The sequence below is a fragment of the Drosophila nasuta genome, chromosome 3 (genome assembly GCF_023558535.2).
Source record: "Drosophila nasuta strain 15112-1781.00 chromosome 3, ASM2355853v1, whole genome shotgun sequence".
Taxonomy (NCBI): domain Eukaryota; kingdom Metazoa; phylum Arthropoda; class Insecta; order Diptera; family Drosophilidae; genus Drosophila; species Drosophila nasuta.
In genome coordinates, this window is record NC_083457.1 from 4340307 (window position 1) to 4354137 (window position 13831).

Genomic DNA, 13831 nt, shown 5'->3' on the forward strand with positions numbered 1-13831 from the left:
ACTTATCGGTGTTGCTATCGAATTAAAGAAACGCAAACATATTTATCGAATAACACTTAAATTACCTACCACAAATCAAGCATCAGTTTAAACTCACTACGGTTTTAATGATGATCCACAGCATTCATGGATAAATCACTAAAACTACGTAATTTACTTATTATTTATGGAAACAAGAAAATATTCGATTTTCATTTAAACAGCTGTGACTTAACATGGCGCATTTTGTTCTGTTATTCTCAGCCAAAATTAATTAACAGAATCTGATTAACGTATGTTAATTCAAAACAGAAATATTTGTGTCAACACTCTTTAGCACACAATCAATTATTTAACTACTACAACTATTATCCAGGAATATATGTTATAGACGGCATGTAAAATTGTTTATAATCAAGAATATAAGATAACACGCTATTCAGGCGTATTAAATATACCAAATATTTTAAACCAATAGAATATATCATGATGATAAAAGCGTTTATATAGTAAATTTTTCTTATGGACACACCTCAACCCAAAAAGGCAATGAATAACTTTTTTATCATACTTATAAAGTAGTAATAAAATAATTTTTATTATTTCGATTACAAAACAGTCGATGATTGCCATTAAAAACGATATTTAAAAGAATACAAAAAAACATCGATGCATCGATAGTGCCGTCGATGTTTCTTCACCCCTCTATAGCGTAGTGCTCTCTCTCGCAATGGGAGCCTAAATAAATAACTATAATAATAATTGTTTCAAAAATAAAATCATAATTAATAATAAAATGTAAATTGTGGAGTGTTTGCAGAGAGTGCTTAGTTTTTAGTGGTCAAAGTAATAACAATTTCATTCAATTACATTCAAGCTTTTTTGCTGCGTAGCTACAGCCTGTGCGTATAACAAAGACAGACGTTGGCGTACGGCCAAGGCATATGCAAGGGCTAGCGTCAGAAAGAGTCAGCTCCATAGAGCACAAGAAGCAGAAAAAGAATCCAAAATTTTTAGCTCTCTGCTTCTGCTTTTGTTTGTGTCTTTGCAACATGCATTCAATATTTTAATTTAGGTATAGTGCATGGAAACTAACATTTAAGAAGTGCAAGTGTTGCAAATGTATCAACAATGGCTTAATTAATACGCAATAGATAAAAGCCAAAACCACGCAAAACAAAAAACACTTTATAGTGCGTGCGTGCGCCTGTGAGTTTACGAGTTTGCGTGTGTGTGTGCGTTATAATTATATATGTATATGTGTATTACATATGTGTATGTATGTATGTGTGTAATATTCCTGCAGGGGCAAAAGCAACAAACCAACCAACTTTGCTCTTTTGTTGTTGTGTTTGTTATTGTAGGCAACAAATTTACGTTGGACACACATTCATACATTCGTACATATGTATTAAAAGGAAAGGCGAAGAGAACTGAACAACTGAAAATTAGCGTGTGTAAAATAATCGAGGAGGAGGAAAGTGACTGTTGAGTTAGGAAGGGAAACTATATAACTGAATAACTGAGGAAATTTTCTAAGAAAAGGGGGCGCAACGCTCCAAAAATTGGATACCGCTCGTGTTGCCCCCGCCCCATTGATATGGCAAAAACTGCTGCTGGCCAGGTTAGTGTGTTCATATTGCTATCAATGAATTTATTTACATATTTTTTTCTTGTGTTTATGTTTAGTATGTACGGAAGAAACCAGTAAACTGCCATCGTATCAACGCCTGACATGGATACAATAATAAAAACAAACGTTGCTGAGAGTAGTTGTAAATAGTTCTATTTATATATATATAGAATCGCTATATATATGTTTATGTATAAATATGAAAACCATAACGCCGGATACATCCACATCAGCAGCGCCAAAAGAACAGCAGCAGCAACAACAAATGCCCACTCAAGGCGCCACCATTCCACAACAGCGACAGCATATTATACCTGTGATTATGGAAGCAACGGCGCACGTGAATCTCGTAGACGATGACGATGAAAAGGATCCATTAGCTTTGGACAGCGCAGCGCATCAAACGCTGCCATTAGAGACGCCCCAGCAGCAGCAACATCAACAGCAGCAGTCCGCGATGAATTCAACGTCACCCAACAAGCACACACATAGTCTGAGGTAGGTAACTAGTCTATTGAATATTATTTTGGTATTAATTTGTCAATTTCATTGAATCAGGCGCCACCTGCCACGCATCATAATGAAATCCATGCCACCTGAGAAAAAGGCAACAGGCAATAACGAAGATGCATTGCATAACAACGCTGCGTTACCGCCAACAACAGCAGTAACGTTAACTGCAGCAACAGCGCAACTGGCGCCATCACCTGCCATCAACGCTGCCACTACATCCACCTCCGCCTCGTCCTCATCCACGACATCTGCACCACCTGTGCGTGGCATCAGCAGTCGTCGCATCCAACAGCAGCAGCAAGCTAAAGCAGCTGCAGCGGCGGCGGCAGCAGCAGCAGCGGCAACAGCAGCCGCAGCAGCGGCAGCAGCAGCATCAACAGCTTCACCGAGTTCTAAGGCTGTTACCCAAGCGTCGACAATGCGTGAGGTACTGGCCTCGATACCGGGATTCAGTGTTAAGCCGCGTCGTCGCAGCAACAAGAAGCTTACAACTGCGGCGCAAATTGAGCAGTTTAAGGATGGCAAAATCGATTTGGAAACGCCAGACTCCATATTGGCATCCACAAACCTGCGCGCGTTGCTAAATAAGCAAACATTCTCATTATTGCCGCCACTGTACCAGCACAATCTTATTCAACTGTTGCCGAGCGTGGATCGCGAAGCCAGCGAGGTTGTGCAGCCACCGCTTCAGCAGCCGGACGAGCCGAGTACAAGCAGTGGGAGTGGCAGTGCTAGTGTCAGCTCCCATGAAGCCATACGATTAAGCGCCTCCTGCCTAAATAACGAGTTCTTTGCACGCGCCTGCTTAGAGTGGCGAGAACGTCTTAGCGAAGGCGAATTCACGCCAGAGAATCAAATAAAGCTGAAAACGGAAGCGGAACGGGAAAAGAACAAAGTCGATCCCTGGAAATTGAAGCACTTTGAGCCCTATTGGGGCGAGAAAAATGCGAAACGTGCACCGAATTCCAACCCGCCCACCTGTAAGCTTAAGCTCGAGCCCTCAAAGCAGAAGCTGGAGACAACAGCAGCTGATGCAGCTGTAGTAGTAACGCCACCACCACCACCGTCATCAACACAAACACCAACAGCACCACCTCCACAGCCACAACAGCAGCAGCAAGAACAACAACTACAACAAGCAACATGTGATAATGAGACTGAATTGAAATTTAATATTGTAAGACAGAGTTTTGCATATTTGTGAACAACAATTCAATATTAACCAAATTTTCTTTTTCTTTGCAGAGCACAAAGTGCGAATCCACAACCACGACAACCACAACATCAACAATATCCATAGCCAGTGAGAATACTGCAACTACTGGCAGTAGCGAAGCAACAATAGCAACAGCAGAAACATCAGTGGCAACTATTAATGCAACAACAGAAACATTAAATAAAAGTAGCAACAACATCATTAGCAGCAGTAGCAACAGCAGCAGCAGCAACGCTTTAACGGAGCAACATCGGCGCGTTCTGAAACGCCCGTCGAGCAGTCCATCACGACGCAAGCGCAGCGATCTATCGACAATCGTCAGTGAGTTGCCAACAACGTCAAAAGAAAGCAAGCTAATAAAACGAGAGGTTGTGGAGATGATTGTTCCTAATACAACAAATATTGATGAGCATGCGACCGACGAGTTGGATGCAAAATTAGCAGTAACAATAAACGACCAGCAGCCACTTATAAACAGTACCTGTGCTAAAAACAAGGCAACAAATACGGAGGCATTAACAACGCCAACACCAACAACAGCATCTGCATCAATACCAGCAACAACATCAATGTCCACATCAACAGCAGTAGCAGCAACATCAAACATTATACCTACAACAATTCCTGTGACTACCAATCACTTTGCAGGCTACTCGCCGGATGTGGAACTTGTTGAAGGTATGTTGATTGCTTAAATATTAATTTCTAGCTATTAATTTTATATTCATCTTACATGATTAGACACCAAAGCAACGCCTAATGTGGCGCTACCAACAGCAACAACTGCGTCGACATCGACAACCACAAGAAACCATGACTTTGTATTTGCAGATACAATCGATCACGGTAAGAAGTTACTACCCATTGACAATTATTACAATTCACACGAACTTTATAAATTCATTCTCTTTTCACACTTAAGCTTACTTCCATGATCATCAAGCAACCATTAGCCACAATTTCTATTCCTCATCATCATCATCAAATTGTAATATACACATCACATTTATTAATTGAAATTCAATATCTAATAAGCAATTTTCTTTGCCGCATTTATAGCGACAGCAACAATCATTAAACTGGACGATCCTTGTGATAAGCAGATTGAGGATTCACCAACAATGCCCATGACAATGGCCAGTAATTCGCTATCGACAACAACGTCGTCGAGTTCGTTGGCGTCCAGCAATTGCACATCGTCATCGATATCATCTTCGTTATCATCGTCCTGTTCCAGCAGCAACTCCTCGACAACGGCTGCCACAACAACGACTTTGGCAGCTCCAATATCGCTAGCAACAGCTGCTGAAACAACGCTTGCTGATATGCAAGCAATGCTCAGCTCAGTGGCCACACTTCAACAGCAACAGGAGCAACAGCAACAATCAACACCCGCCGTGGAGTTAAATTCTAGTGAAATGTTTCAGCATGTGCAGCACGATTGGAACTTTGGTGGCATTAAATTGATGACATCGGCGCCATTAAATAGTGACGCATCAACAATCGACGAATTGCATGGAGCAGAGCAACATTTAAATGACGAGGCTATCCACATGATGGATGTGGTAAATGAAGCAGAGGATGATGACATTGTGGAATGTCACAATCTGCTGGACAATAATGTCACCGAGGCAGTGGCCGAAGAGGTTGACGAAGACGATGATAATGTCGAGGAGGATGACGATATTGTTGAATGCATTGACGCTGAGCCACAAGACCAGGATGAAGTGATGAGTGCAATGGTTGATCACGTTATCGAGGACAGCGAGGGCGACACTGTGCGTGATATTGTTGACAAATTACAGCAGCATCATCAACAGCAGCAGGAACAACAGCAGCAGCAACAACATCAATTGCATTCGCAAATTCAGGATGTGGTGCAATTAGCGCAACATTCGTTTATACCACAAGCTCATAACGTCGACTATTCAAATGAGGTAAGTGCAATTTGAATAGCATTGAAGAGTACTATAATAAAGTGAATTCCTTCGTTTGCAGATTACGCACGAACTGCTGTGTGATGCAGTGCCCATGTCGGCAGCCGAAATGGAAGTATCCAGCACGGTTATTACGAACAGCAGTAACAGCAACGACAGCAGCAATAATTTGAGTTTATGCAGCAGTAGCAGTAGTAGTATTGCGATTAATCAGCTACCGCAACAAGCAACTGCACCTGCTGCAGCGCCCCCTCAGCAGCAGCAACAGCAGCAGCGTCAGATTCTGGTTGATTCCAATGGTCAGATTATTGGGAATTTCCTTTTGCAACAACAACAGCAGCAACAGCGCCAGCAGCAGCAACTGCAGCAGCAGCAATTATTACAACAGTTCACCTTGCAAGCAGCTGCACAACAGCACCAACAGCAGCAACAACAGCAGCAGCAACAACAACATCAACAGGTGCAACAGCAGCAAGCCACTAGCAGCAATGCGTTACATAAAACACATCAAACGTTGCCCATAACGTTGCGCAAGCCTTTTGAGATTAACAGCAATGGGGCTCAGCAGTTTTTGGCACCTAATCTTCTCGCACAGCAGCAGCAACAACAGCAACTCGAACAGCAACAGCAAGCACAGCAAAAGCAGCAACAACTACAACAATTTGCTTTGCAACAGGCTCAATTGCATCAAAGACAATTGCTAGCGCAGGTAGCTAACAACAATCTGCTGCAACAACAGCAACTGCAGCAACAACAACAGCAGCAGCAACAAAGCTATCAACAACAGCCGCAACAAAGCGTTGTGCCGCCCAAGTTCATAGCTAAGCCCCTGAACATTATATCGATGACACGACCAGCCAATGCATCGCCCAACACCGCTGCAACGCCTGCTGTTGTCGCAACACCAACAGCAGCAAATAACCAACAGATTCCGTCCAGCTATGCCAATGTTGTTACGGCAGTTCAGCAGCAACCAGCAACAGCTCAACAGCAGCAGCAGCTTAATCACAACAGTAATTTGCAACAGCAACAACAGCAGTCTGTGCAGATACCCGTCTCAGCAGTTAACAATGTGCTGACAATGAAAGCAATGCCGCCATCAGGTGTGCCGACAACTATAGCCCAGCAACGATTGCAGCCTAAAATGCCCACGGGCAAGGGACGCAAGGCGACCACCAATAGATTGCCACCGGGTGCTGTTAATCTAGAGCGAAGCTATCAAATATGTCAGGCTGTAATACAGAACAGTCCAAATCGCGAGAACCTCAAAGCCCAACTGCGTCCGCCGGCAGCTATTCTCAGCCAGCAGCAGGCAACAACAACTGTCAGCAGCACTAGCAGCAATACGGCATTGAATGTATCTACTGTGGCTGCCACACCGATGAGCAATCTCAGCACGGTTAGCAGCAATGTGATAGCAACAGCTGCTGCCGCCGCAGCCCCACAGAATTTGAAGCAGGAGGAACTGCTTGGCGGGGCGGCCACCGTTGCTGCAGCGCCAGCCCTGCCCTCCGGTATGCCACCTAATGTAATGGGTGTGGGGAGACCAGGTGTCTACAAGGTAAATGGAAATTTTAATTTATACTATATGCCATTAAAGCTAATGTTTGTTTCGCTTGCAGGTAATCGGACCTCGCATGGGAGGCTTTCCGCGTAAGAAGTATGTGCAGAGAAAGCCATCACCCACAACAGTTATACGACATATGATGACAGCGGCGCCAGGTGCCACCAGCAATGCTGCACAGCAGCTGCAGTTGGCAACTGGGCAACAGGTGGCACAGCAGGCGCCGCCAACGACACCAGAACAGCTCCTGCATCAGAATGGAACTGGGCAGTACGTGTTGGTTCATCGCGCCAATGTGGGTGCAGCTGACAATCAAGCGCCACGTGCTTCGAGCGCCCCACCTATGCATCAAAATCAGGTATGCCCTATTGTCAAACTATTAACTATCCAAATTTATTTGATTCTGATTGCTTGCTGTGCTCAACTATTTTGGCAGTTTGTCACCGTGCAGAATCCGTTGCACAATCTGAACGGATTAACAATGGGCGGACGCGGGCGTCCGGCATCTGTTGACAATAACACGGCTGGCAACGGTGCGCCAGTGATTGCCAACAATGATGCACTGCATCATCATGAACTGCACCCGCAGCAGCTGCAACAGCAGCAGTTGAGCAATGTCAGTGCGGCCGCGAATATTGTGCGGCGCAATGTCGCTGCAGGTAAATTGGTGTATTATTAGTGCTTAGCGAGGTACGTCTTTCAAATCCATCGCCCATAAATCAAATCAAAATCGACTCATTGGCACGCAATAATATTTATCACATAGATTTGTTAGATTTACCTTTCGTTGTTTCTACGTAACACTTTTGCGTATGCATTTGCGTATCGAGTATGTAAACTCTGCATGTTTTGTATTTGAATTCAATATTATTTTGTATTCTTTGTAAGAAATTAAGTTGGCATTCTTTTATTTAATGAATATACTAATGATATTTTTGGTTTTTACAAAAAGGAACCAATATCACCTACATTGATGCCGGTAACAACAGCACTTCGGCACCAGCAACTACTCTGATTGAAGCTGGCAATAACTTTATGGTAACAACCAGCACAACATCGACAACAGCTGCTGGCAGCATTGCTGGCAATCAGGTACAAATACAGCAGACAACTCAACAACAGCAGCATCCATTATTGCAAATGCAACAAAGCGGAGAGAACACGCCACCAGGCAACGAGGCAACAACCAACAACAGCTGCGCATGTGCACTAAACGCGATGGTCATTTGTCAGCAATGCGGTGCATTCTGCCACGACGACTGCATCAATGCAGCCAAACTGTGCGTTGCCTGTGTGATTAGATGAAAGCTACGCCTGCAGATGCAACTTGACAACGTATTATAGTAGTATATAAATATTTATATATAGATAATACCCATATTAAGATGAACTGGCTATCTAATATCGTATTGTATTGTGAGTCTTAGTTGAAACGTCAGGAAAAGAAACATTTGACAAGACAACATACAGCAAACATAGACATTTTTACTCGACAAATTTTTGTAAGCTAATGACTATAATCAAAAGCATAAGAACGTACAGAACTAGGAGTGCAGCGAAGGCTTGTGCTTGTGACAAACATATATACAAACCCCAACTCATCATAAATACACACATATATAGTATATATCCATGTAAACTTAGGCATGTTGCAGCAACTCTCAAAAACTTTTGTATAAATCATTACAAATGACCTATAGAGATACAGACATACATTTATAATTATGGGGAAAGTCGAAGCAAATGTTGAGTACTTTGCGCTTATTGCATATCCTTGAGATGTGAGTTGTTTTCGTAGTTTGATTCTCAAGGATATTGGAAGACCAGATACAATATAGAAACAAGCATTAACAAGAACCGAAACAAAAAACATACTGTAATTAAAGATAAATACAACAAAGGGCAGCAAAACCAATAAAATACGAAAAGCAAGTGTATGCTTAGTGTATATATTTATGTTTAATATTAGTTGTAAATTAAAAGTAAAAACGTGTATACATTGAACATATATACACTTATAAATACATATTTATTTCTAAGTTAGATTTGAGAAAAACTTCATACTTAGGTTGGACATATGTATGCCTGAAGACTATGTATATTTTTTTATAATTTGTCGCTGCATATGCGTAATGATAATTATTCAGTTGATTCGTTTTTAAACAACAAAAAGAGTTGGAAGTGAAACAATTAAATACATCTACAGCTACAACATACACGAAAACAAACATACATATATATTTTACTGTGTAATAATAACTAAGCTTTTTAATTTCCCTAATCTTAAGTTATCATTCGCTACACAAACACACATACATACCACACACACCCACACATCTCTAGAATATATATATATATATATTATAGCGCATAAAATAATTGTAATTTGCATATAAAAATGATTTAAAATGCATAAAATTGTTGATAAAACACACACAAAATTACAACACATAAAAATATAAAATGAAATGGAAAACTCAAATGCAATTAAAAAATGAAGCAAAACTATAAACGACATGAGGAACAAAATTAAAAAAATATACAAACAAAAAAACAAGTACGAAAAACATTTTGCTCCTAGATGCACTCAAAATTAACCAATAAACATTATTACAAATAAAATAAAAAATCTAAATAGAGTCGCTTTTTATTTCAGCTGTCACATTTCACATAGCCCCTTTATAATATGAGTGTAATGAATACGTTAATCACTACTCTTGGAGAGTGCCATAATTTATTTGTTAATAATTATTATAAAGTATTTACACCGACAACAAAAAGGCAGCAACAACACTCTTTACAATGGTGGCTACCTCTGACATCGCCCCATTACCGGTGTCGCCACACATTAGGGTCTTTGAAATGCAGGGAATCTCCGTGTAGCCCCAGCTGATTAACCTGTCGATCTGTTCTCGAGTTATGGGATGATCGTACATGCGAGTGTTCATTGCTGGAGCGAACAGGAGAGGCTTCTTAAGGTCCCAAGCGCGTACAACACACATCACCAGGTTATCGCATATACCCTATAAAAATCAACAACTTATCAGTTTATCTTTATGCATTACACTTAGATAATTTTGTCTTACGGTGGCAATCTTCGCCAGAGAATTGGCGCTGAGCGGTGCTATCAAGAGCATATCTGCCCACTTGCCTAGCTCAATATGGAGCACAGGGTCACCACGCTTATTCCAAGTAAGCCACTCGTCGCGGTTGTGTAAGATGGGAACGTTCTCCGGCATTTGTTCCAGTTCAAAAAAGTGCTTAGCATGTTCCGTAATAATGACTTTGATCTGATGAGTAATGGTAATCAATTAAAAACGTAATGAAACTCAACATTTAGCAACTCACGTTAAATTTGTATTCCAGCTGTTCATTACTTAGTTCGGATATTAATTGAACTAGTTTTATGGTAGCAACACTTCCCGTTGCTGCAATGATCACATTGCGTTCTGGCTTTATTGTTGTTGTTGTTGAGGCTGATGCTGCTCCTTGGGCAGCGTCTTTTGTGAAAATCCCAGTTTCTCCCATTCTGTTTTTTCCATAAGATTGTTGTCCATGCGACAACCCAAATAATCTTTAGCCTCTAAGCGACACTTGCCGTTGTCGTTGTCGTTGCGTCTCAAGCAACTCGCATAGATTAGGAAGTGCTTCTTGCACAAGCTCTCGTGATCTAATGGAAAGCTGCCCTTCTCCGGCGCTGTGGGGATGAACTTCTTTTGATTGTAAATCTGTGAAGTCATTTGTACAGTATTCACTACAAGCTCTTATCTTAAATCATGGATAAGTGAGCATACAGCAATTATGAAATAGATTATACATATGTGAAAATAAAGCAAATAATAACAACTGTCAACTGGCCATTCTGACCAAGATTACCACATTATGCAAAGTAAATGTGGTGGCAACTCAATAATTTGTAATCGAAAGTCATCGTTTATCGATTCAAAGCGGCTAAAAGACGAAGCCGGCAGAATGCTGTGTCCTAATTTATTTATTTATTTAATTTTAACGTTAATATTGACAGCAGAAGCTCAGTTTGAGCGCGATCCTAATGGATACTTGACTTATTGTCCCTGCATGGGTAAGTTGAACTAATTTTTATGTACTTAAGCTATATTTTAAGTTAATGTTTCTAGGACGCTTTGGTAATCAGGCGGATCATTTTCTTGGTTCATTGGCATTTGCTAAAGCATTAAATCGAACGCTGATATTGCCTCCATGGGTCGAGTATCGTAAGGGTGAAATGCGCTCCCGTCAAGTATCATTCGATACATATTTCCAAGTACAGCCATTACTTGATTATCATCGCGTGATTCTAATGTCGGACTTCATGTCAAAATTGGCTGAGGATGTGTGGCCAGCAACGGAACGCGTCTCCTTCTGCTACATGGAGCGCAAAAGCCTGCAGCAGGAGAAGAATGATCCAGATGCACCCAACTGCCATGCCAAGGATGGGAATCCCTTTGGTCCTTTCTGGGATACTCACAATATCGATTTTGTGCGTTCGGAGTTCTACGGTCCGCTACATTTTGACGTTCATCACAGTACCATGGCAACCAAATGGATGAACAATTATCCAGCTGATAAATGGCCAGTCTTGGCGTTCACCGGTGCACCAGCGAGCTTTCCTGTACAGCATGAGAATCGCGAACTACAAAAACATCTCCAATGGAGTCGAAAGTATAATGTGGCAGCTCAAGAATATATACGCAACGTTTTGCCACGCGGTGCTTTCATTGGACTCCATTTGCGCAATGGCATCGATTGGGTGCGTGCATGTGAACACATTAAGGATAGCCAGCAATTGTTTGCATCTCCTCAATGTCTGGGCTATAAAAATGAGCGTGGTCATCTCTATCCCGATCTATGCATGCCCTCGAAGGAGGCAATTGTGCGTCAATTGAAGCGCACCATTAAGAATGTGCGTCAAACCCAGCCCAAGAATGAGGTAAAGTCTGTGTTTGTTGCATCCGATGCCAATCACATGATTGCTGAACTTACCGCGGCCCTGAGTCGAATGGACATTAGTGTACATAAGTTGCCTGAGGATGATCCATATCTGGACTTGGCAATTCTAGGACAATCAAATCACTTTATTGGCAACTGCATCTCTTCGTATAGCGCTTTTGTAAAGCGTGAAAGGGATGCACATGACTTTCCGTCATATTTCTGGTCTTTTCCCAAAGAAAAAGATCGTCAGCAGGCGAAGATGCATGAAGAGTTGTAAAGCAATCGACTAACAAACGTGAATCTCGGAACACTTGTATCAATCCTTATCATTAGTAATTTGTAGTATTAGTATTAATAAGCTAGAAAGTTAACGATTATTGCGATTGATTCAAGAATTTATGAAATTATTTTGTACTCCATTTTCGATTTACTTAGAAATTTATTCAAGCTTTGTTTCTCACGCATTTCCTCAAAATAATTTAATATATAAACTTTTTACGGTGCTTTTTATTTGATCTTGACGTCACTAAGATATTTCGCAATCGGTATTTCTAATGTATCAACTTCTGTGTACGCGCCAAATCCAATTGTGCAGATGAAACATTCGTCAAGCCTTCACGAACCGAGCTGAGGTTCTCCTTCCATGCCTGCAGCAGATCACGCAGCTGTTCCCACTGTGGTGCACCAAAGGTCCTATGCATAGTCGACGAGATGTGCACCTTGCGATTGGCCTGATCGAGACGCACACGCACCAGTTTCGTCTTCAACACCTCAATGACAAATGGCTCTACTTCGTCTTCAGCGATCTGAAGTTCCTTAGTCAGTGTATCGAAACTCATCTCGGGGAAACTCTCAGCCAACTGCATGAATGTAAGCAGACGCATCTTCTTCATGTTTTGTTCATGGTTGAGACCCTGAGAGTTCACAAACTCCTTATGATCCTCGTAAAATTGCACATACGATGGCAATTTGTCTGATACGAATATGGACAACAAATCGTGAATTAAATCGCCCTCTAGGAAGCGCACAGGCTTCAGCGACAATAGAGGATCGAGCAGGAATGTATTGGGATCGGCCAAAGCGGTGACAATGCACTTCATGGCATCTTCACGAGCAACGCACGCATTATCGGCGGTGTAGGTGCCCAACAGCTCAATCATCACCTTGGAAGACAGTTCCAGATTGGTGTCCTTGGTCACATCGTGCAGCAGACGATACAACTTCTGCATCTGCTCGCTGGATGGTGGGCAGTTGGCAAACTGCGATTTCAATTGATCGACGCCAGTAAAGACCTCGAGCACTTGATCGCACTGCTTGGCCACTTGCACCAAGTGGTAGTAAACATGGTACCGCAACGGGGACGCTGTATCTAGATTGTTGAAAAGACGCCACAGTGACTGCAAGCAAACTTTCGCCAGCGGCTGGTTGGGTGCCTTGGTCATCTTTTCGCAATATGCCAGGACAATATTCTCGCCACGATCCAGAGGTATCTACAAGCGTGTAGAAGAATATTGAATTTTTCCGCTAATTAAATGGTATTATTTGTACTAACCGTAATCATAATGGACACAATGCTGTTTAAAATGCCATCGATCTGGGCTGGTTCGCCGTCTTTGAAGCAAACTTCGCAGACGCCAATAATTTTGTGCAAATCATCTTCAACGCCTTTATTAGATTTTTCCGATGAGATTTCGGCACCCAACTTCTTGAAATACTTGCGCAGTTCTTGCACCTGTGTTTAAAATAGAAATATAAGTTAATTCGGATTTTGATATTTACAAATTTTGTTTTTGCAGTCAGCCGCATCATAACCTCACTTTACTGTTCATCAGATACCACAGTAGCTATTAGTTACTTATTTGTGTTCCAAACATTACCTGCTCATCTAACGACAGATCTATAAACACCGGATGTGAAGCCATGATTTAATTGAACGTTTAATTATTTATTTTTGCAAAAAATATAAACAATTTGCACGCACACGTCGCTGAGTTGACAACTCGAAAGGAAAGCGTGACCGCAGTTAAATAATAAAATAT

General features: G+C 41.7%; 4 protein-coding genes across 11 annotated transcripts; 2 read left to right on the forward strand and 2 right to left on the reverse strand.

The window, feature by feature from the left end:
* The first annotated feature begins 673 nt into the window (after positions 1-673).
* Positions 674-9471, forward strand: LOC132789389 (polycomb protein Asx). 8 transcript variants are annotated; one of them, XM_060797369.1, is made up of 12 exons: positions 674-825; positions 1344-1603; positions 1669-2110; positions 2171-3302; positions 3371-4019; positions 4083-4187; positions 4264-4329; positions 4401-5278; positions 5340-6839; positions 6901-7200; positions 7279-7532; positions 7795-7928. In XM_060797369.1, exons 3-11 carry the CDS (start codon positions 1812-1814, stop codon positions 7519-7521), a joined length of 5172 nt encoding a protein of 1723 aa, XP_060653352.1. In that variant the 5' UTR covers positions 674-825; positions 1344-1603; positions 1669-1811; the 3' UTR covers positions 7522-7532; positions 7795-7928. The 8 variants fall into 8 exon arrangements, with proteins under 8 accessions (XP_060653352.1, XP_060653353.1, XP_060653355.1 ...); XM_060797364.1 differs by having other exon boundaries at positions 676-825; positions 7279-7501; positions 7795-9471; XM_060797366.1 differs by having other exon boundaries at positions 676-825; positions 1398-1603; positions 7279-7501; positions 7795-9471.
* Positions 9472-10518, reverse strand: LOC132789400 (phosphopantothenoylcysteine decarboxylase). The gene is made up of 3 exons (XM_060797381.1): positions 10191-10518; positions 9929-10132; positions 9472-9865 (listed from the first exon to the last, which is right to left on the reverse strand). The coding sequence occupies exons 1-3, from the start codon at positions 10368-10370 to the stop codon at positions 9605-9607; spliced, it is 645 nt and encodes a 214-aa protein (XP_060653364.1). The 5' UTR covers positions 10371-10518; the 3' UTR covers positions 9472-9604.
* Positions 10519-10769: 251 nt separating this feature from the next.
* On the forward strand, positions 10770-12288 carry LOC132789394 (GDP-fucose protein O-fucosyltransferase 1). The gene is made up of 2 exons (XM_060797376.1): positions 10770-10923; positions 10979-12288. Exons 1-2 carry the CDS (start codon positions 10815-10817, stop codon positions 12067-12069), a joined length of 1200 nt encoding a protein of 399 aa, XP_060653359.1. The 5' UTR covers positions 10770-10814; the 3' UTR covers positions 12070-12288.
* LOC132789395 (eukaryotic translation initiation factor 3 subunit M) lies at positions 12280-13823 on the reverse strand. The gene is made up of 3 exons (XM_060797377.1): positions 13670-13823; positions 13345-13524; positions 12280-13282 (listed from the first exon to the last, which is right to left on the reverse strand). The coding sequence occupies exons 1-3, from the start codon at positions 13712-13714 to the stop codon at positions 12344-12346; spliced, it is 1164 nt and encodes a 387-aa protein (XP_060653360.1). The 5' UTR covers positions 13715-13823; the 3' UTR covers positions 12280-12343.
* Positions 13824-13831: the final 8 nt, after the last annotated feature.

Coding starts and splice junctions, on each gene's coding strand:
- LOC132789400 (XM_060797381.1), bottom strand. CDS start 10,370: ATGGGAGAAACTGGGATTTTCACAAAAGACGCTGCCCAAGGAGCAGCA. Junction 10,133..10,190: donor AGCTGGAATACAAATTTAAC/GTGAGTTGCTAA, acceptor ATTACTCATCAG/ATCAAAGTCATTATTACGGA. Junction 9,866..9,928: donor CTCTGGCGAAGATTGCCACC/GTAAGACAAAAT, acceptor TGATTTTTATAG/GGTATATGCGATAACCTGGT.
- LOC132789395 (XM_060797377.1), bottom strand. CDS start 13,714: ATGGCTTCACATCCGGTGTTTATAGATCTGTCGTTAGATGAGCAG. Junction 13,525..13,669: donor ATCTGTCGTTAGATGAGCAG/GTAATGTTTGGA, acceptor TTTTAAACACAG/GTGCAAGAACTGCGCAAGTA. Junction 13,283..13,344: donor TTGTGTCCATTATGATTACG/GTTAGTACAAAT, acceptor ACACGCTTGTAG/ATACCTCTGGATCGTGGCGA.
- LOC132789394 (XM_060797376.1), top strand. CDS start 10,815: ATGCTGTGTCCTAATTTATTTATTTATTTAATTTTAACGTTAATATTG. Junction 10,924..10,978: donor GACTTATTGTCCCTGCATGG/GTAAGTTGAACT, acceptor TAATGTTTCTAG/GACGCTTTGGTAATCAGGCG.
- LOC132789389 (XM_060797364.1), top strand. CDS start 1,812: ATGAAAACCATAACGCCGGATACATCCACATCAGCAGCGCCAAAAGAA. Junction 4,020..4,082: donor GGATGTGGAACTTGTTGAAG/GTATGTTGATTG, acceptor TTACATGATTAG/ACACCAAAGCAACGCCTAAT. Junction 7,502..7,794: donor GCGGCGCAATGTCGCTGCAG/GTAAATTGGTGT, acceptor TTTTACAAAAAG/GAACCAATATCACCTACATT.